A 21,395-nucleotide genomic window follows, 5' to 3' on the forward strand; every position below is an offset into this window, starting at 1 on the left:
CTACGGTAGCCGATAGCCATTACACGCAAGACGCGGGAGGACTCCGCGATAGGCGACATCCATTTATCAAGAGCACCCCTCGAGTAGATGGTGAGAGCGTGTTTGTGTTTGTGTTGGACTTAAAAGAACCGTTTCAGTTCCGAGGGTGCTTCAGCAAACGTCCATACAGCCCACGAGTCTGGTCACCCCTCCTTCCTGAGGCACATTTAATGGTGCTGATTAATGAAGCCATTGGGCATGAAGGTGCCGGGTGTTCACGGGCACCGCACACTGCTGCGTGCGGTGTGTGCGGTGCGTCCAGCAGGCGTGGGGGTAGGGGATGGGTAGGCGGCTCTGACGTCACGGCTGCGTGCGGTGGACGGTCTGCTGTGGCCAGTCCGACCGGCCACAGCGATCGCTGTGTGCGGTGACGGAAGGCTGACGTAGGGACGCAGTGGGCGGAGTTTCGAGGCTGTGTGCGGTCCGACCGCACACCGGGCCCGTGAACAGCCCTGGGTCAAATGTCTAGAGAGATTGTCATAAACAAGCATGGCAATGTGAGTTCACATAGGCTGAATAATAAGGTAAATGACCATAAAGACATGGCAATAAAATGACAGGCCTCTGGTAACCAGATTTTTTATGACCCTGACTGATCCTTTGACCAACAAGTAATAACAAAAAATAAATGCAAATGAATATTAATGCTTTTTGTTTCAAAATTATAAATTTCAGAATCAAAAACAAATCAAAAGATTCATGCCAATGAGTCAGCATTCCAAGCATCTCACAGCACAGCTCTGTAACAAACATCTCAATCTGCAAACAAGAGCTTATAGCTGAAACCCATAAGACCACCACTAATGCTAATTGCTACACATATATGATGACAATGCCAGTAATATCACATAATGTTTAAGAAAGAACTCTTAAATACAGAGAGGGCACAGCCAAGGCACCATGGGTAACACTTACCATGAGACCCAGAAGTTGCACATGACATGACAGCTGTGACCATGGTGCTACAAGATGGTGCAGCAGCAGCCCGATCCACCTTCATCTTCTAGGCTGTCGTTCATTTCCCGTACAATCTCAGTGAAAACTTGATTTACGTTGGTTTTACTTTTGGCACTCGTTTCAAGAAATGGACCACTCCACATCTGAGCAAGAGCCATTCCTTCTACCGTTGACACTTCACGTTGATGCTCTAGGTCAACCTTGTTGCCAACGAGCATGATAGGTACCCTGTCAGTTCCTTTCACCCTAGCAATCTGTTCCTTCATATTTTTAATGTCTTGAAAGGTTTGATGATTGGTAAGGCTGTAAACAACCAGGAAGCCCTGTCCATTCTTGATGTACAAATCACGCATGCTGGCAAACTGTTCGGTACCAGCAGTGTCCAAAATCTCGAGCACACATGGAGAACCATCCACCTCTATTTCTTTCCTGTAGAAATCTTCAATCGTCGGGTCATATTTTTCCATAAAGTGTCCGGTTACAAATTGGACGGTCAAAGCACTCTTGCCCACACCGCCAGAGCCCAAAACGACAACTTTTAATTCACGCATTTTCAAGCTTGATGGTCCTTCACAATGATACTAAAACAGTCTTAAAAATTTCTCTTAATCGACTGACACACTGGCGCAACGCCCACCTACACACCACTCAGAATTAGGGAGCGCGAAATCACACAACCGCACCACACCCCCTCCATCGCGGATGTGCAACAGGCGGTCAAGGACTCAGGTGATCTGAAACTCTTCGAAGTTGAACGATAACGTGACGTCATTAGTTCCGCAGCTCTGATTGGTTGTCGTTTCTGGCACCTGCAGAATAGTGATTGAAAATTTTTCAAAGAATGATAATATCCATGAGCTACATACTGCTTACTCTTTACTTTTGGCCAGTTCCTCTTCCTGAGTGTCACCTTTTGTTTCCTTTCAAATATCAAAAATATACATATACCAATTTCGTAAACTTCAATCTTTTTTCATGAGAACGGACTAGTGACGTAAGAAATATAACATGTCTAACACAAATGATGAGACAAAACAGGTGTGCAATAACGACGCATGCGGCAAAAATGACGCCGTCCGTTCAAGGCTATGAAATGGGTATGAAATCGCCAAGATTCTTACGGAAATGGCTACATTTTAGTCCAGGTGACAACTGACAAGGAGATAACTAGATAAAGTCCTGCAGTTTCTATTGAGCTGGTTCCGATTACTCAGGTTCCAGGATGATGTCAGCGACCGCAGATGCCCTGAACGCCCTCAGTGCGAGAGCTAGCGCAATGCCAATGCCAATGACACTAAGGACTAGATGGCGCTCGTGAATAGCAGAGGGCGCTAGAGTAGCATTAGAGATGGCGCTAGTGCAGCAGGGAGGGCGCTGGTGTAGCAGGGGAGAGCAAGATTAGAGGACTAATGTGGCTCTACCCAAGACCCTAAAGCTCTACCAACTTGGCTCTACCATAGAAATGGCTCTACAATGATTCCTCCCCCTGATGTGGCTATGATGGTGAGGGTGCCATTTAATTTGTAGACTAAGCGAGTATCCGGACTCCGATACATTGACAGACAGACAGACAAAAACTTTATTCCAGACCATATTGGTCCATAAAAAACCCTTCACATCATAAAAAACACACACACAAACACACATGCTAAAAAGACACACACTGCAGCCTAAACACAGGGGAGTTAGGACATACAGCTAGTGCTGGACGGAATCCTGTCGGCTGTCAGCTTCACACGGGATGGGACGCCACTCCTCATGAGCGGGATGCGACAGAGGAGGTATGTACCAACTTGTCAATTATCCGTGTGGAATAGTAAATGAATGAGTACCGATCAGGAGCCATGTAGGAGTCTCGACTGCAGGGGGGGGGGAGTCTCGACTGACAGCCCTTCCCCCGACTGGACCGATACAACTGCTTACTAACTATAAATGCAGTGCAGCTGCTTATCGCTCAACAGCCAGCTGTGGTACCTAATAGGATCGAGATCAGCAGAAACAGGGAAGGAACTGAATGTTCTTCAGAGTTCCTAACACATCGGAGTCCACTCAGCTTGTGAGGAATTGTATGTATGTATAAACCAACATTCCCTTGCAAAAGTTCACCCGACGTACGTACCTACTGATCTGAGATACACACTACATACTGTATAATCGTCATATTATGCCGTGCCGCGACCCATGAGGACAACGCTGAGAAAAACCGAGGACGTGAGGACAGCTCAGCCCATCCGCCGTCCGGTGGCGCTGGTGTCGGTCGACAGTGCCGTCCAAAATCACTCATTAGCTGCACTCGGATCGGGCGGACAGACGCAGACCAGAGCGCCCGCTGGACAGGCTCCCCGGGTCGACTCGCTAGCGACAGACGACCGGGTACAGCGAGCGACTCTGGCTCTCGCCGACTGACGACTCTGACTCGCCGACTCGACTCCGCTGGTATGGAGGTGCGCTGGGCGCGACTGGTCGTGGCTGCGGCGGTGGCAGCGGTGGCCCGGCCCTCTCCGGCTCCGCTGGGTACCGGGGTTGACTGCGAGCTACCTGCCAGAGTCCGAGACAACATCCTCCGGTACCGGCCGCAGGTGGACCGCATCATTGAGGTGAGCGGATCGTGTGAACCAGTCAGCAGCCAACTCGATAATTCTGCCTCACGGGCCAGAATGGAAGCATTGCGCGAGAATATCGACTTATTGGGCTTACACACTGTGCAATCCTGTTTCAGCCCATGAGCGATTTCGCATCACCCAACAATCTTCAGTCTCATACGCTTCAGATTTATAATGGAGTAGCCTCGTTCATAAATTACGAAAAGTTAATTACTGCACAAAGCAGATAACTAGCGCTGGCCTCCTCAGCCCTTTGAAAGTAATCGACGCATGTTTACGTTATAGTGCGGCCTTCAACGTCTAAGCAGTCCAAGCGGCTGCCGGCTGTCCTCAGCGCAACGGTGCGGCAGGCATTCCACAAAGCACACATGCTAGACCGAACAGAAGTCAGCCCTGGAGGCCGTGCACTTAACACATGACACAAACATGGCCAAGGCCACATGACAAGTAGGTAGGTATTACATACCCGGAAGGATTTTTTAACAATTAGCCCTCGCCGAGCTTTTGAGGTCTTATGTTAACCAATGACAATTAAGATCGTTAAATGGAACAAGGTAGAGTGAAGACCCAAATTGAATGAGAAGCTAGGTAGGTATCCGAGCGTCTGTTTCTTTCTTTGCGTCCCGGGCAATCGTCAGAAAACCGTCAAGAGGCTCATCGGGGGTAGGGGAGAGTGGGGTAATTTGGCCGGTGGTGTAAATTGGCCGCCCCCACCTGTACCATGTCTAATAAAGTGAGTGAAATAACTCTAGTCTCTATTCATTTGTCATGGGTAGAAATAACTGGAGGACAAATGTCTAAACTTTGGCCCTCGTAGTTTTATTCAAAATTAATACAACGTTAATTTCATTAGGAAGTGGTAACTTTTGCTTCTGTTTACAAAATTGTATAACATGTAGTATTTGGGCTAAAAACGAATTCAGACATTATAGCGCCATTCTTGGGGGTGTTCAGCGGTTCCAAGAGCAATTTCATCTAATTCCGTATAGCCGTGATGACTTTATAGACAAAAATTTTCAGAATGGCAATATGGGGTAATTTGACCGGGACTAGCGAGGCAACTTGGCCGGTGCGCTGATGGTCACTATGCTAGGACGGCCGAGTTTTCATTGTCAATTGTACCATAAATGACATGATTCATGACCAACTTTGACTACTTTGATGCCTTACTTCCGATTGGTCAACTGTAAGAGCATGTGACGTCATCAAAGGTTACCAACGTTTTTTGCTAATAAATCCTTACATAAAAATGGTACAGCCACACAAATGGTCTCATTCTGTTCAGTTCGCCAAGGCGCATCGAATGATATGCATGATGACCTTGAAATCACGTGACCTTGAGGTCTAGCGACGTGAGGTAACGTGACCTGAGGTAAACCTTTGACCTTGACTTCTCGAGGTCAACACATATATGTTTCGATGCGGACTGACGAGAGAATTACGATGGTACTCGAAGCTTTGGCCTAGCTTGATTACTTCAAAAGTTATTCGTAAAAAACTGTCTTCGCATCTAGAGCCGCTAATTTGGCTATTTTGACCCCTGTGACCCCTGAGTTAACCTCCAAAATGCGGCAAATGCGTCATAGGACACACGTCATTGCTGAATCTGAAGCTGACTCGCAATATAACAGAAAATCCCGGCCGCAAACTTAAACCGGCCAAATTGCCCCACACCCCCGGCCAAATAACCCTGCTAGTGGGGCAATTTGGCCGCCTTGCAGACCTTTGTAATACGTCACAATTTCAATATAAGTAATTACTCTATCATTTCAAGTTCACTGTCCAGTAAAGTAAAATGAATGCGACACCTGCCAGCGTTGAGAAAATGCAGAAATGTGTCGTCAATTTTAACCCGCGCGGGGCTGGGGTCTCCAGCCGAACGCGCGGGGCTGGGGGGGGGGTAAATTTTACCCCCCCCCCCTGTTATCTCCCGAACTAATGGTCCGATTTGGAAAATTCAAACGCCAATCGAAAGCTCTCATCACGAACTACTAAAAACATGTACTTAATTTAAAGTTTGAGGTCAAGGTCAAGGTCAGGTCAAGGGTACAAATTGCAAGTTTCTACAGTATCGGCCTTGCACCGTAGTTGCCGAAGAATAGAGTCATGGACTGAGACTGATCGCCCAAAACGTGTTCTTAGGCTACCAAGACAATATTCGTTGCATACAATATCATTCAGAGGTCAAGGTCAAGGTCAGGTCAGGTCAGGTCAGGTCACCAAAAAACAAAATATAGAAACCCAGCCGGCAATTCGCTTGGGCTAAACTATGGCAAACGTCGGGCAGCTTGGGCTTAGCCTGGGTTTGCCCACTTCGATCAAAACCAATGCATTTTTTACTTGGGCTGAGCTTGGGCATGCCGCAGCTATGCCCGAGTGTTACCAGCTGCAGCTCAGCCCGACATCCGCCCGCGCAATCAAAGCAGGCTCAACTTGGGCGGAGCGCGGGCTGATCAAGCTGGTTGTCTCCTTTGGCTAACTGGAGTAAAGCCGAAGTTGAGCCATACTTGATCGGCTGTTCACGCATGCGCATTTCTGCGCCAGTCACGTTTTGCTCGGGCTTACATCGGGCTACCGCCAATCGTCGCACAACTAGGGCTAAGCTACGGCTGTCCGGAGCTCGCAGAGCGGGCATACCTCCGGCGGAGCATGGGCTTTAGTCGGCGTTTTTGTGTCATACGCCGACTTTAGCCCAAGCCCTAGCCGACTTTAGCCCGACTAAAATCTCGGGCAAGCCGCACTTTAGCCTGCTTGGGCCCGGAGTAAAATTGCTGGCTGGGAAAGGGCATGTGCGACACATGTTTTATGGGTCATTTTACTCATAGAATTCAATAGACACACTCAATAAGTGATATGGACCACCTCTGGATGAATTTCAGGTCGAGGTCAGGTCAAGGTCAGGTCAAGTGAGGTCAAATTTTGAAGTTGCTTGTTAAGGCCTAAAAAGGTGTCTATCTGATGCAGTTTTTCACGGCGAATCGAATGTTGCTATTTTTGTTTCCGTACGAGGTCTAGAACTTCCAAAAAAGTCATTTTTCAAAAATTTGTGTGTCGTGACGTCATAACATTTTGAATAACTCCCACATTTTTGAACCGATTCTTCTAAAATTTGGTATGTAGGTGCACATAGACCACTTCTCTGACATATATTCCGGTTTTTTTGCTAGACTCAAAATTTTGGATTTTATAATGATTTTCCCAAAAAAGTCAGTTTTTTGAAAAAAATTAGGCCAAAATCCAAAAGTTTCAAAAATCCGAGATAGCCATTTGATAGACAAAGTAAAATTACGTATAACCTTTTTTTTTTGTTACGTCTTGATTCCTTTAAAAATGAAGATGTTAGCGGCGTTTGAACTTTTGCCGTTTTTGAGGCGAAAATGGCGAACATGACGTCACGAAAACGTCAATTTCTCAAAAATTTCCGACGGATTTCACTCAAATTTTCAGGGGACGTGTCAAATTGATGTAAGAAAAGGTACTGAAAGTTTGGCGGCGCTGCGCGCCGCCGTTTTTGAGATATCGCAAAAATTCGCGAGGGGGGGTAAAATTTACCCCCCCAGCCCCGCGCGGGTTAAGCTACATCGTTTTCTAAAAAAAGCGGCCAAATTACCCCACTCTCCCCTACTCCTTTTTCGGCCGGGGAAGGATCATTATTTTTTACACAAAATGTCATTTTAATTTTGTCCTTGTCCTTAAATTTAAAAACGTTTTAAACGTCTGTCTGTAGCATGGAGACGTTTAAAATGTTCAATTTTGAAGAGACCTGTCCCGAACGTTCTGCTGATCGTGTTGCCCCAGTAGGTACACACCTAGGCATTATAAGAGGCCGATTTATTCGTGTATTTTTTTTTGGCGATTCCCAACCACAGTCATACAACTTTTACCGAATACCTAGAACAGGACTTCACTGAAACGCGTACAGCACTTAGTTCGGCGTGCGTAGCTTTGCAGATGTCCCGCGCGTTCCGAGTAGGAATGGGCATATGCACCACTTAACCATCGCGGAAATCCTTGAATAGGTATGCCAAACATATCGTCACATCGGGAAGCGTGTCTCAGTCTGTCGCGCCTGCGGATCGTCAGTACCGGATGACAGCGTAAACACGGCAGAACTGACGCCCCGCCCCCGCCTCGTGACCTTGACATACCCCAGGGAGCCCGGGCGACTGAGCTCCGCCTCGTGCCCTGCCGTGCCCCGGGCGCGTATTCGCCAATTGTATTACACGAATCGGCCCATCAACTAGCGACATCTCTAGTGCGACGTCATAGCCATGCGCCGCGACAATGCATGCATTGAGGCTAGATTTGAGTTGAGACTTTTTTGAAATTGTATATGGCTATCAACGATGTATGTGTCGCAGTAGCCGAGTGGTTAGAGTCTCGGTGTGGTGGACGAAAGGTCAGTGGATCGATTCTTGCTTTAGCGGTTCTTTTCTCTTAAAGGAAGACTGCCACCTTCAAAAAGTTTTCTTAGATCGGCCTATGATTTATTCCCTGGACAAAACAAAATTTTAGAATTCACCTGACAAAGTATCATCACGTGAATCGCGAAAAAAAATGTCGATTATCATACAATTATCAATCGGTTAATGTCTAGCGACAATGTTTACACATCACTAGACTTCAAGGTCATAAGATTATTACATTTTATTTGAAAAAGTAAGGTATTTTATGATTTACTAATATATGATTTCATAAGAAATTGGCCATGTTTAATTCATTTTGCATTTAAGTTCTTAAAACATTTAAAAATCATGGCTCATTTGGAATGGGTCTGGCCCATGTTAAACACCATTTCCCACGCTTTTTTTTGGAAAAAATGAACTACTGAATATATGTTTAACTTTTATTTTGACACTCCAAAATTCTTCTCTGATCTCGAAACAATCAAAGTTTTGACATATATTTACCAAAAGATAAGAAAATTAATGTTTCAAAGTTATCGATAAACAGTAGAGATGTCGGTTTTCTTGGACTAAAAAAATGGCATCAAACTGAACTTTGGTCTCCGATTTCTCGCAAACGGGTTCGAATTTCGGAAAACCGTCTTCAGTCTGGGACATAGGTGGCTCAGCTCTAGTGAAAACCGTTTTGTGGAAAAAAGGTGGCAGTCTACCTTTAAAAAGAAGTCGGTCGTAGACGCGCATTTTTGGCCCCTACGTTCGCACGCCAATATCGTACGCCCAATAAATCTCTGACAAGTATTCATCTGATTAAGGAGTAAGTTGCAAAAGAACTGCAGTTGCAGTCTATACCTGAACTACCAATTTTGTTACGGCACTGTCGATATTCGTCAAAGTCGGAAGAGCTTTTATGAAACACACTCGAATGACAACGGATTCCTGTATTATTTCATCGATCAGATAAGACATGTATAGAGATAAATTGATAACAGCCCGCCGTGAGCATGCAACTTAACAACCAGTCCCAAGTTATCTTCATAAAGGTCTAATATAAATCTTTTGACTTTAACTATGTAGATTCCAAGGGGACTTAGGTATCCCCCTGGCGGCTGAAATGTAAGAGCTATAGTTAGGGCATAGCTCCTATAGATGACGCTCTGACGGCTGGAAACTGATAATCTCGTCCCGTGATTGTATCCCCCTGGCGGCTGAAATGTAAGAGCTATAGTTAGGGCATAGCTCCTATAGATGACGCTCTGACGGCTGGAAACTGATAATCTCGTCCCGTGATTACGCTAACAGCTATGCCGAACTTTTTTGTGCATGGTGATTCTTACACGAAAAGCTATGCTTACTAGCGTGCGATTTTTACTTTTCATCTTAGTTTTCGCTACTTTTTGGTAGGGGAGAGTGGGGCAAAGCGGCCACCCGGGGCAAAGCGGCCATCCATCGTTTTAGCCCTTCACAGCTGGCGTCAGTTCCAATTTATGATTTCCAATTATACTTCTCTTTGCGGTCGTTCGAATGAGCCAGACCGGGGTTTCAGGCCCATCGCCATTGTTCTGTGAAACACGGAAAAGCATTTCTTGCCAGGTTACCAATTATGTTTACAATTTTTAAATTTTATTTCATTCCATAACCGTTTGGAATTTTTATAAGCGTTCTTATCCATGCATTGCGTGGTTATCGTACATGCCTTCTACCAATTTTAATGCTTTTTACCCCACTAATAGCTGAGCTGGAATATTTTTGTCTCGGACGGTAGCGCGGGGCAAAGCGGCCGGGGCAAAGTGGCCAGCCCCCAATTGGCCATAAGTTGTTTCCATCTGGATAAAAACATTATTTATATTCAAATGTGTCGTCATGCATTCATCTTGGCCACTTTTCGGTTACATGAGTTACCAAATTATGCAATTAAATGTTTTTCCAAGAAAATTGTTTCTTTGTTTAGCAATAGGTGGGAAGATAACAAAGTAAACATCCATCTTCCCTTAAACCTTGTCACCATCAAATACCCTAGTCGTGCATGAGGCAACTATTCTGTTTCTCATATCGGGACTTGAGAAGTCGCCAGTGGCCGCTTTGCCTCAGGGATGGGGCAAAGTGGCCAATATGCTATAGGTTTAAAGTTTTGTCAATATCTCCCATATGTGAACGCCTTTGGAAATGAAACGCAGTTGGAATAAAAGACGATTTAATAGGGATCACATTGGTATAGAAAGAATCTTTCCAAGTTTAAAAATCAAGCGTCGGCATCGTTAGAAACGTTAGGGTGGCCGCTTTGCCCCACTCTCCCCTACTTTACCTTGCCAAGTGCCCACCTACTTTCAAAAGGTCAGCGCCGCCGCTGTCAACGCTGCGTGCTATCACCCATTAGTAGCGAGAAATATTGATCAATGAATGGCCATCGCCCAGCACCATTTGTCTTTCCATTGGCTACGTTCGCATAGTATGCAGTATGCACTATGCATTAGTGATGTCAATCACAGAAAATCAGAACACCGCTACCAAACCAAATACAAACAAAGACCATTGGAAAATACCGAAACCGAACCAATCGGTTGGACTGCAAATATCTATCTTATGCAACATATTCATTAGAAGAATGCCTACGTCTGATTTCTTAGGTGCACGCCGTTGCAAATGTATAAAAAACGCACAATGACACGAAAATCGCAGTCGCCGAGTGGATTCGAACCACCTACCTCTGAATCATCAGTCCGATACTCTAACCACTTCGCCACGGCTTCAACATGTTCCCAAGAGCTTAAATGTCATTAAGTTAAAACCTAGCTTCAATAGACGCCACCAAGGGCGAGGACCGAAAGTATGACGCCACGCTGACGTCACTCAGGAGGCACGCTATTGGTCGGCCGATTCGTGTAATACAATTCGCGAATACGCGCCCCGGGCGGCAGACATGGCGCCTGAGGGCCTGCTGTGACCCGCGACCCGTGCCCCGGGGCGGTAGGACTGACACCCCGCCTGTGCCCGAAGGCGGCGCTCGGCGACCGGCACCGTCACGCCGCCTACAATGGCCTGGAGGACTTTGTGGAGCGGTTCGGAGCCAGGCCGTCCGGCTCTGACGAACTGGAGGCCGCCATCGACTTCATGAAGAAAAAGGCCGAGGGCGATGGATTCAAGGTAGGTAAAGGCCGCCCCACACTGGACCTCGCATGCGGGTTGCGAGTTTTCGGTTTTTCAGGTTTTTTTTCCAAATTAAAGAATTCACTCTATGTTGAGTAGCACATACCACCATGCAACAAGCGAGTCTGCATGTTTTTAGCATGCAAGCTAACTTACATCGCATTCCAAAAGTTGATTTTGAGTCAACTGTCGATTTTCCTCGCTGCGAGGTCTGCGAGTTCTGCGAGGTTTGCGGGTTTTTCGTTGAAGTCGAATTTTGGTTCGTTACGCTGGTATTGCGACTATATGTAAGTTTCTGAAGGTGAACCGGCTTCACTGCATTCATGAAGTTACCCTAAGGGAACGGTCTAATCACTCTATGAATAAGTATTATGCTCGCAAAATCAAAACCCGCAAACCCGCAACCCGCATGCGAGTTCCAGTGTGGGGCGGCCTTAAGAGCTAACCAGCTCGCAAGGCATATCGGAGGGTCGCTGACTCATCAAGTTTATGGGTTAATAACTTACTTGATAACTCAAATGTAAAGTACGATTTAACAAGTAAAACGAAGATTCAGATCATCGACCTACCATAGCATCGAACGAGAGCATAAGTTGACTGTTGGTGGAAAGATAGGTAAGTACCACCAATGGCGAATCAAATTAGTCACAGAGTGGTAACAATCAGCATTATACCTTAAAACGTGCATCAAGCCTGTAATTAAACGATACAAAGAAATATCTTCAGATGCTTATCATAATTATATTACCATAGTATGGTAACACCAGTACCACCGTTCACCACCAACCGTGATGGAACAGCTAAGTCAGGGAAAGGCACTGTTGGCAGCTACGCCTTCAGTGATAAAGCAGATTATCAATTATTTTGCTCTTCGCTTCTCTACATATTTGATTTCTGCGGATCGTTGCCATCAAATAATAAATATGCAGTGCCATCTATAAGTAAAGTAATCTTGGTGCCATCAACGTCTCGTGATTTCTGGTCAGTCTCCGGTCATTCGCACTTGGCTCGTAGTTTTGCTAGCACAGCTACAGTAGCCGTCGCTACAAATCGGCATATCCTGTCTTCACTACACTCGCAACCGGGCCATTATTCACACACAGTAATTTTCAATTCGTTACTCCATTACGGCAGTGGACATGGCCCGGTTTTGGGTTTGTCGCGATCCTACCTCTCTTCATTCTCAAGCACCATGGGATCTTCCCTCTCTTCATTCTCAAGCACCATGGGATCCTCCCTCTCTTCATTCTCAAGCACCGTGGGATGCTCCCTCTCTTCATTCTCAAGCACCACGGCTACATCGCTTCGATCGCTGGTCTTCACAGCTGGCTGGTCAGAGCTGTCAGCGCGCGTAGAATCACTGACAAAATCAGGAATCACATTTTCATGGTCACTCGTAACGGCACGAGATTCATTGTTACTCCTGCCTTTGCTGCTCCTCGACTTGGGTGGGTGTTTTGCACATGGTCTTTTGAATCCACTCCCTGATATCCGATGTACCAAACTTTGTGGCACAACATACTGCATGTCTTGTGCATGCAGTAAGCAGCTTGGGCTTGCACTTGAATAAGCGGGGAATGTGCTCATGTTGTCGCCATCCTCAAAGTCTTGCTGCACTTCACGTCCACCTTGTTTCTTGTCCGACATTCTAATAATTACAGAACTAGAAAATGTATATCAAATTGTTCCTAAGTTTCTTGTCTATTTATCCCGTCACAATCTATAGTCTCGAAACACCAGGGAGTACCAACAGCCGCAAGAAGTGCGCCGCAGTCAGCTCGTGCGACGTGCGTTTTCTTACTGGCGTGTCCACGAACCGTTTATACACAGAGCCTACCCCGACGGGCAGGCTGATGCAGTTCAAATGGAAGTTATCTTTAGTGCTGATAAGAAAGTTAAACGAGTTAGGTACACATGAGCTTGTCAACCATGTTGCGATGGCCGATGCTGATAAAGGTAGGCGACAGGCGTGCATGGTGTTCGCTAATAAAGGGGTGGCGGGGAGCACGAAAAATCTATGGGTGACTGTCGTCTGTCACTATTCACCGGCTCATCTTCCCTCGCCCAGAGCGAGGCACCGCCGCTACCGGGGAACCACACATCATCATATGTACACCACACTCGTCCGTTTACCACGCTCGAAACCGAGACCACGCTTCACACACGGGTTATCCAAATCGCCACTCGCATTACGTTGGGCCATGAACCTCAAGGCAAAAAGAAGCTAAACGCCAGACGGGAGCATGGTGTCGACTTGTCGAGGACATTGCTATTCAAGACGAGTGGGTACGCACCATAAATGCAAATGCCTAATGATCCCGTAGAACTCGCAGCACGGTCATATTCAACATTGGCATCTTTACGATATACCAGCGTTCACTACTTTTTCACTTCTTTTCACTACTTCACTAATTCACTACTTTTCCGAGATTCTGTTATCAGTGGTGGCCCCAACCGGCGTCGAGAGGCGGTCAAACGTCAAAGAAAATAGTTTGGAGATCGTCTCTGCAGGTGCAATGCCATAGGCAGAATGCTAAAATGCTCGTCTATCTCCTCTTGTACAGGCTGTACATAGTCGTGCTAAGGGACGTGCTCCTCCACGAACCTCGGCAGGTACAGCGCGGACGACTGTGACAGGGTTTGTTTTGTCCCAGTCACATATCGTTCCCGTTTTTCCACGAACTGTACCCGCTCACCTCAAACAGCGGTTCGATAAGATATTGCGCAGTGTGTGCAGTTTGACAGCATTGTTTACACTGAGCACACCACAGCATTAATCAATGTAGCGAGCGACTGAGAGCAGGCCGAGACGGCAGTGAATGCAACGTCACTCGCCATTATGTGATGTCTGCTGCAACAAACGTTACGGTACCTACCAGAATGATCTGGCCCAGTCGGACGATCAAGGTCTATCGGTAGACGGCAAACAATATTGTCCGACCAGGGAACATAAGACCTAGCGTCTAGCGAGCTCTACATACGAACTCATTACTCGTACTATTCAACATTCATCAAATCACAGAGGGCAGTACACGTTTCATACCCATTTGTTTCAGCTGAAGCACAGATGTATGTATTCCATATATTTCAGGTCACCCTATATTTCAGCTCTAGCACAGATGTACTACTGTTATCTGTGGCTGAAGGTATTACGAGGAAAACAATTTTGTCGACAGGTGCACACGGAGGAAGTGATGGTGCCACGCTGGGTCCGCGGGGAGGAGACGCTCATGATGCTCAGTCCCCGGCAGAAGAGCATGTCGATCCTGGGTCTGGGCACCACCATCGGCACCCAGCAGTACCCGGGCGGCGTGCTCAGAGCCGAGGCCGTCGTCTGTGACAGCTTTGAGGAGATGGAGAAACTCGGCGAGGCGAAGGTGAGAAATACCTACTAATTACAGCAGCTGCTAGCGGTGAGTTTCAGAAGTGAGGGACGACGGATGTAAATTAATGCACATTGGGGCCATGGATTGACGATTGTAGGATCCAGAGACATACTGATTCCAAACCAACGTCCATGCCTTTCATTTCAGATTGCCGGCAAGATCGTCGTGTTCAACGACGACTTCGGGGACGCGTCTGACGCGCCGCTGACGCGGTACCGGTCCTCCAACGCGTACCGGACGCGGAGCGCGGCACGCGCGGCCTGCTTGGGCGCCGTGGCCGTACTGGTCCGCTCCCGCACAGACTACAGCCTGTACACGCCGCACGCCGGGATCCAGTACTACGGCAACAGCACGCAGATCCCCGCGGCGGCTATCACCGTTGAGGACGCGCACAGCATCGCCAGACACTATGCCAGAGGTACGTCTCATTCATTTGAGAGCCAGAAAGAACACAGGAGAGGGCGAAGGCGGAGGATGCTTAGGTTTCCAAATAGTGGCATGGTAGGGTAGAGATATACTAAGGCTTTGCTACCGGGTATTGACACTCAGTATAGTGTTGCGCTGAAAATTAGATAAACCAATGTCACATCAGCCGTTGTTTGCTACTGCCGCGCGAGTTCAACGATCCTCACGGCGCATCGTTTGCCATCGATGTTTCAGGAAGGACCGTGGAACTGCTTCTGAAGATGTCTGCAACCACCCTGCCGATGCGCAAATCTCGCAACCTCATCATCGACTACGGTCGTCCAGAGTCAACCGAGCTGGTCATCCTGAGCGCGCACATCGACAGCTGGGACGTCGGCGAGGGTGCCCTGGACAACGGTGACGGCGTCTTCATCAACTACCAGGCCGTGAAATTGCTGAAGGAGCTCGGTCTGATGCCTCACCGCACGATCCGGTTGGCCTACTGGACTGGCGAGGAGCACGGCCACATCGGCGGCAAGCAGTACGTCCGACAGCATGAGGGCGACATGGACCGGCTGCAGATGGTGATCGAGAACGACTTCGGTCCGTTCCGGCCGATGGGCCTGCGGGTGAACGGCTCAGAGGGCGCCGCCTGCTTCGTCCGCCACCTGACGTCCATGCTGGGGGCGGCCAACGCCACCAGCACCGGAGGCAGCCCTGCACTTTCGGAGGCTCGGCACTTCAGTCAGCGCGGTGTGCCGGCCGCTGCGCTGGACGTGGACCAGAGCCGCTACTACTGGTACCACCACACCGAGGCCGACACCATGGACGCGCTCGACCCGCACGAGCTGGACCTCTGCGTGGCCACCATGGCCGCATCGGTGTATGTTGTTGCTGATGTGGCAGACCGTGTGCCCAGATAGGTGGGGGTGGAAAAGACTACCAAGATGAGGAATAGTGAGTGATGCGGGGATGTGTTCACTTATCGGCTGTGGGACGTGCGGGCTGGTACCTTGCAGCATGAACAATAGATGCAATGACAAATATGAACCATTTCGTATCTTCATTCGTAGCGGTATAGCCCACGGTCATGAGTCCAATAGCATTCAATTTCTGTGTAGCATGATCAAGACAGGCGGATTACAAACTTTCCAATGTTTCATCTTCAATTCCTCATCGTTGGCTGAAGCTAATCGTTACAGGCGATTTACAGACACGCGAAACGTGTCTATTTGCCCAATCGATCGGTAAAGTTTGCATGCAGTGATCGTCCTAGATGTGACGGAAAGTCGTGAAAATACATAACTGAATAACGAAGGGTCGTATTTGCTTGGCCAGCAACGAACTGGCCGAGTGGTCCATCAATACACGAACGTTTCGCAACTTTTTGTTGATTTCCGCGAAAAAGGAGCATCCAAATCCAAACTTTCCAACGCCTCCCAGCTAACTGTTCCTTTCTTTTACCGGCTACCGCCATCCTACCGTCACGCTAGGATATCACGCAAGGAAAACTTCGTCCCGGCCGGGCCAGAGCAGACCAAGCCGGCGGCCATTCATCCACTGACCTCTGTCGACCGCGGTCCTCGACACTCGCAGTTCAGATGCCTTGGCTACCCGCAGTGCGAAACAAAGCGTCTCAAGACAAAGCGGCGCCCGCTAGTCACCAGTTCGGGGCGACTCCCGCGCCTCCGCGCGACGCCGAGCAGGACACATCCGGCAGTAGTGAGGATGATGACGAGGAGAGCAGCAGTCCCCCTCGGGTGGTCGCCTGGGCCCGGCCGGCGCGTCTCCTGCGGCCTGTGCGACGTCTGATGGAGATTCGTCAACTCTGCCCCCACATGCAGCTGATGCAGAGCTTTGTCGGAGGCAACGTCGACGACGACAGCGACGAGGAGCATCTGGAGCGGGCGAAGCAGCTTCCGGCAGCGGCGGCAGGTCGGCAGGGCGGCGAAGCAGCTGCCGCGGCCACACCGTACTGGCCGCCAGCGTCCTGGGCTGCGCTCGAACGGCAGTCGCCGGCACCGCCGCCCCCAGCCCGAAGAGGCCGCAGCATCGGCAGTGAGAGCGGCGGTCCCAGGCGGTTGGGCGTGCGGCGGCGCGGGGGCCAAGCGCACTTCGTGGACCAGAGCCGGGCTGCAGCGTTCTCGACCGTGCGAGACATCAAGATCACCCTGCAGCGGCGCACCTTGGCCGGCGAGTGGCCAGTCACAGAGGGTGCAGACTGGCGCACGCTAGCTTCCGAGGCGGAGACGGCGTACAGAAGACAACGCTTCCGCTATGCTGCCAGTCTGTTCTCCAAGGTAAGCGAAAATTTATCATGGGGGGGGGGTAGACATGTAATAATTTTAGTCCTTTGTGCTTCAAGTGCTTGGGACTTTTAAGGACCGTTGCCCTACGACTTTTCAGAAGTTCTCCTGCATTTAAATACTAAGTGCCAAAGGTTTTTCACTTTCAGGCCTTGCTGAAGATGCCCCCACAGCAAGGCGAAATTCGCCTACGATTGGGTCGGGCCGAGAGCCTCGCACGGCTGAGGAGGTTCAGCAAGGCTGGAGAGGACGCCCGGTGGGTGCGCCAAAAGGAGCCCGACAATGCCACAGGTGAGATGTTAGTAGCAGCACACGGACAAATTCAGATGAAGTCTGAAGATCAACATCACGTCACAACCAGATCGCGGCTCAAAATAGAACTGGTTCCAATTATCAGTCAGCAAGAAAAGCCGTATCAGCGCTTAGTCTTGCACAGTAAAACTTCTTTTATATGTGCCAAGATGATGTCTGAATGATTCTGTCCTCGACTGATTTCAGCGCAGCTTCTCGAGGCCGATGCTTTGCTGGAGTCGGGGGAGCCCGAGCTGGCCTTGGTGCGGTACCACTGCGGCAGCCGCAGTGCGCCCGGACACCCGCGCTTTGCCGCCGGTGTCAGACGCTGCGAGGGCATCATCAAACGACTCATGTCCAAGGTCGTGCTACGGAAGATGCAGGCACACGCCAAGTGTCCCGAGATGTGCTGGAAGACGTAGAGCGAACAGCTGACAAGGCATCGCCGATATAACTAGACGCATAATACATATAGCCTTAGGCGCACCTGACGGGGTTACGGGCTTGGTTCATAGTATAAGTGTAATAGAGGTAAGCGCATGCCCCGTAGCGGAATTGTACACGAAGACAGCCTTTAAAACGGCAGCATTACAAGCTTGGACTGCGCACTTCTGGTGTGAAACGATGGTGCCAATTGAAACTATCCCATTTTATAGCTCGTTGCGTTCCTTGCTGATTTTCACGACTCCTATGAGTCACTTTGTGTAGCTTTGTAGACTTACTGCAAGCTACTAAGGTAGAGATGCAAGGTACACCTGCGGGGCACCGGAGTTGCGCTTGAAGACTAGCAACTTCAGTCATAGCATAGTACAGCTTCTCTGATATCAATAAATGTATGTATTTAAGGCAAATACGTGGATATGATATAAGGCCCTCATACAAAACACCAACTATCAAGCACAATGACGATGCATCATCAAAAATACATTGATTAGTAAGCGTAGTGCAAAACCGACGATTGCATAACAAAAACGACTAGCACGACTTTGAGTGAGCTTCACCAGAGGTCACCTACACAGAAGCCGAAGATCACAGTGCGGCGGCGTGGCTCCTGATGCTGCTCCTCCGCCACGGAGGGATCGAGCACCCACCCACCAGTTCCACCTCGATGCCGGCCTGTCGCCAGTCGCGGAACCAGCGCGTCCACAGGTCCGATCGGATCATCAGCTCGACCAGCTGAAGGCACTTCAGGCCCGGCAACGCGGCCAGCAGCCAGTGGACGACGCGCGGCCAGCACGTGCCGCCGCGCAGCCGCAGCAGGCGCACCGACGGCAGCTGCAGCCCCGACGGCACAGACACGTCGCTGAAGCCCTCCAGCTCGAGCTCCGACAGCCGCGAGCACCGCGACAGTGTGCCCAGCGTCAGCGGCGCGCCGTCGTCGAACTGGTACTTGAGCGAGAGCTTTTCAAGCTGGGAGAGCGGTGCTGACGCCAGCACTTTCTCGGCGAGCACAGAGCTGGTGTAACAGTAGTGAAACTCGCGTAGTGCCAAAAAGTCGGCACCCGGAGACTGAGTGCGCACATCTCCAGCCAGAGCAATGCGGCGCAAACGCGGAAACATTCTCCCGCTTAAGGGAAGATTCGCTTCGAGACGCTCGCTTATGGTAGTCACATGAAGCGTCTCTATGTTTACGACTGACTGAGAGCCTAGTCTAGATCCCCGAAAATACACAGCACACTGCACACTTCTCAAAAAGTTAAGATGTGACTGGTTGGCGACATCTTCAAGATAGTACTTACAGCTCTCCATTGAAAGCTTCGTTAGTGCCTTCAGAGGCCTCTGTAACATTGTACAGTTTTCGCAAGCTCTCAGCGACAATTCTTTCAGTTCACTGAACCAAGAATCTGCCTCCAAGAGTTCGGACTCTGCTTCCCTCACACGCCAGCCGGACCTTGGTTTGTCAGGGTGCACAGACAACTTTTCTAGCGCCGGAAACACCCTGCACAGAGCTGCCAGGTCCAAACACGCATCGTGACCCATCAACAAAGCGAGGTCGACCATCCGACGACTGGTCACGCCCTGTTCAGCCAGCGCCGCCACACAGCCCGCCTCCCGCAGTTTGAGCACACGCAGCGACGAACACTGCTGCAGCAGTCTGCAGACGTTGGCCGGCTCTACCGCCTCCTCGGTGATAAGCGTGGTCAACGACGCCAGCCCGATGAGGTGGTCCAGCAGCCGCTGCGACATCGGCGGGCTCGTCCAGGTCAGCTCCGTCAGGTGGCACACGCGCGCCTCGAGCAGGCCCTCCAGATCGGCGGCCGCCACCTGGGTGAGCGGCTCGCGCAGGCACAGACACCGCGTGTACGGCGAGATGACGCAGTAGAGTGGCGCCGAGCTGGTCTCCGGCTCCCGCAGGCTCAGCATCAGGTCACAGACCAGGTCACAGAGCGGCGGCGGCAGGGAGTCGAACGGGCCCGGCGGCAGCGAGCTCAGCAGCTGATCGGTGCTGCTGCTCGAGTATGGCCCAAACAGCACACTGCTGCGACGCAGCATCCACTTGATGCAGAGCGTTTGCAATGAAGGCACGCTGCTGTCGGGGAACTTGTAGAACTCATCATCCAATGATATGATGCTATCCAGCAGGGACAAATAATGTATGTTCTCTGGAAAAACAGGTTCTTCAAAGTTCCTGTACCGAAAATTTCGTAGCACTCTTGCCATGGCCTGAAACCATATAAAAATATAAGCTTGGCATTGAAACAATCAGTTGCCTGCGGTGGAGCCACAAGCAAATGACGGCAACAGTGTGAGAAGCCCAGCTGACTTTTATGCTGCAGCTCACCCTTATAACCAGCCTCAACCAAGATAACTTTGCGAAAAGCTTCAACCAGTTTTGAGCACAATTAATACAGGAGTTTTGAGATGAAGAAGCCACTCCTAAATACACACTTGCCAAAGAGTGACTGCTAGTAAGTTGTAATAACAGCTCAACCAGCCAGGTGATATTTTTTCCCCTGCAAGATTTTCCTGTACCTGGTACCTACTTATGAAATGTAAAATGTACAAATGCTCATATATATTTAAACATTGCAAGCTCAGAACCTTCAGATTGTGATATGTATGAGATTTGGTGACCTTTCCTGAATATTTGTACAGAATATTATACAAAGATTTTGAATAAATACCTACCTATATTGGAGTTTCTCGGCAGTGTTTTCATCAAAAACTTCTTTTCAAAAAGCACAATATAGGATTGCAACGCGTTATTTTTGTATTACTTGCGTCATAAAGAGGACAAGCTGTGCTACCAACTCGTTGCTACCATATGCAGGGTATTCTCTATTCTTGGTTTTTCATATGACAGTCGCTTGCTCTAATTCACAACCTACTGTGCAGTCAATAGTCATCATATGAACTGCACAAACCTTGGCACGACGACATTAGCACCATTTTTGCTTTAACGTATGCGATTCATAGGCGCGGGAGCCGGGGGGGCAGTGGGGGCAGCTTGCCCCCCCCCCCCCCAACTCTGGGGCCGTGGGGGCGGTGCCCCCACAGCTTTGAGACGGAATACCACACTTTTTTGCAAATGTTTTCTTTTTTTGTTGAAAAAGTCGAGGGGTGAAAAATAAGTGGCCTAAAACCGGTGGGAAAACTAGATTTGGGGGTACCCTAGGTTAGTCTCTATTATGGTGTGCCCCCCCAGTCGGAAAGTAGTTCCCGCGCCCCTGATGCGATTTCATTAGCTACCACTTACCAGGAAAATGGTGACCTCAGGTTGATGCTGATTATAGGCTTGTTGTCAAGGGCAAAAACGCTGGGTTGACCCAACGCTTGACCCAAGTTTTACCAGCCATGCAAATTCTCTACTACCGAATTAGGGGGCAGCTTTACCTTTTCCACTAGACATCTCGACCA

At 49.2% G+C, this 21,395-nt stretch overlaps 3 protein-coding genes across 3 annotated transcripts; 1 reads left to right on the plus strand and 2 right to left on the minus strand.

The window, feature by feature from the left end:
- Positions 1-982: 982 nt before the first annotated feature.
- LOC122374482 (ras-related protein Rap-2b-like) lies at positions 983-1,715 on the minus strand. The gene has a single exon (XM_043353280.1). The coding sequence runs from the start codon at positions 1,545-1,547 to the stop codon at positions 1,002-1,004; it is 546 nt and encodes a 181-aa protein (XP_043209215.1). The 5' UTR covers positions 1,548-1,715; the 3' UTR covers positions 983-1,001.
- Positions 1,716-3,205: 1,490 nt separating this feature from the next.
- LOC122374488 (carboxypeptidase Q-like) lies at positions 3,206-16,323 on the plus strand. Its single transcript, XM_043353288.1, has 5 exons — positions 3,206-3,593; positions 11,000-11,146; positions 14,326-14,526; positions 14,683-14,953; positions 15,196-16,323. Exons 1-5 carry the CDS (start codon positions 3,435-3,437, stop codon positions 15,861-15,863), a joined length of 1,446 nt encoding a protein of 481 aa, XP_043209223.1. The 5' UTR covers positions 3,206-3,434; the 3' UTR covers positions 15,864-16,323.
- A 2,028-nt stretch (positions 16,324-18,351) lies between these two features.
- On the minus strand, positions 18,352-20,869 carry LOC122374476. The gene is made up of 2 exons (XM_043353263.1): positions 20,667-20,869; positions 18,352-20,201 (listed from the first exon to the last, which is right to left on the minus strand). Exon 2 carries the CDS (start codon positions 20,196-20,198, stop codon positions 18,567-18,569), a length of 1,632 nt encoding a protein of 543 aa, XP_043209198.1. The 5' UTR covers positions 20,199-20,201; positions 20,667-20,869; the 3' UTR covers positions 18,352-18,566.
- Positions 20,870-21,395: the final 526 nt, after the last annotated feature.

Source organism: Amphibalanus amphitrite, unplaced genomic scaffold (assembly GCF_019059575.1).
Source record: "Amphibalanus amphitrite isolate SeventyFive unplaced genomic scaffold, NRLGWU_Aamphi_draft 001661F_arrow, whole genome shotgun sequence".
Classification (NCBI taxonomy): Eukaryota; Metazoa; Arthropoda; class Thecostraca; order Balanomorpha; family Balanidae; genus Amphibalanus; species Amphibalanus amphitrite.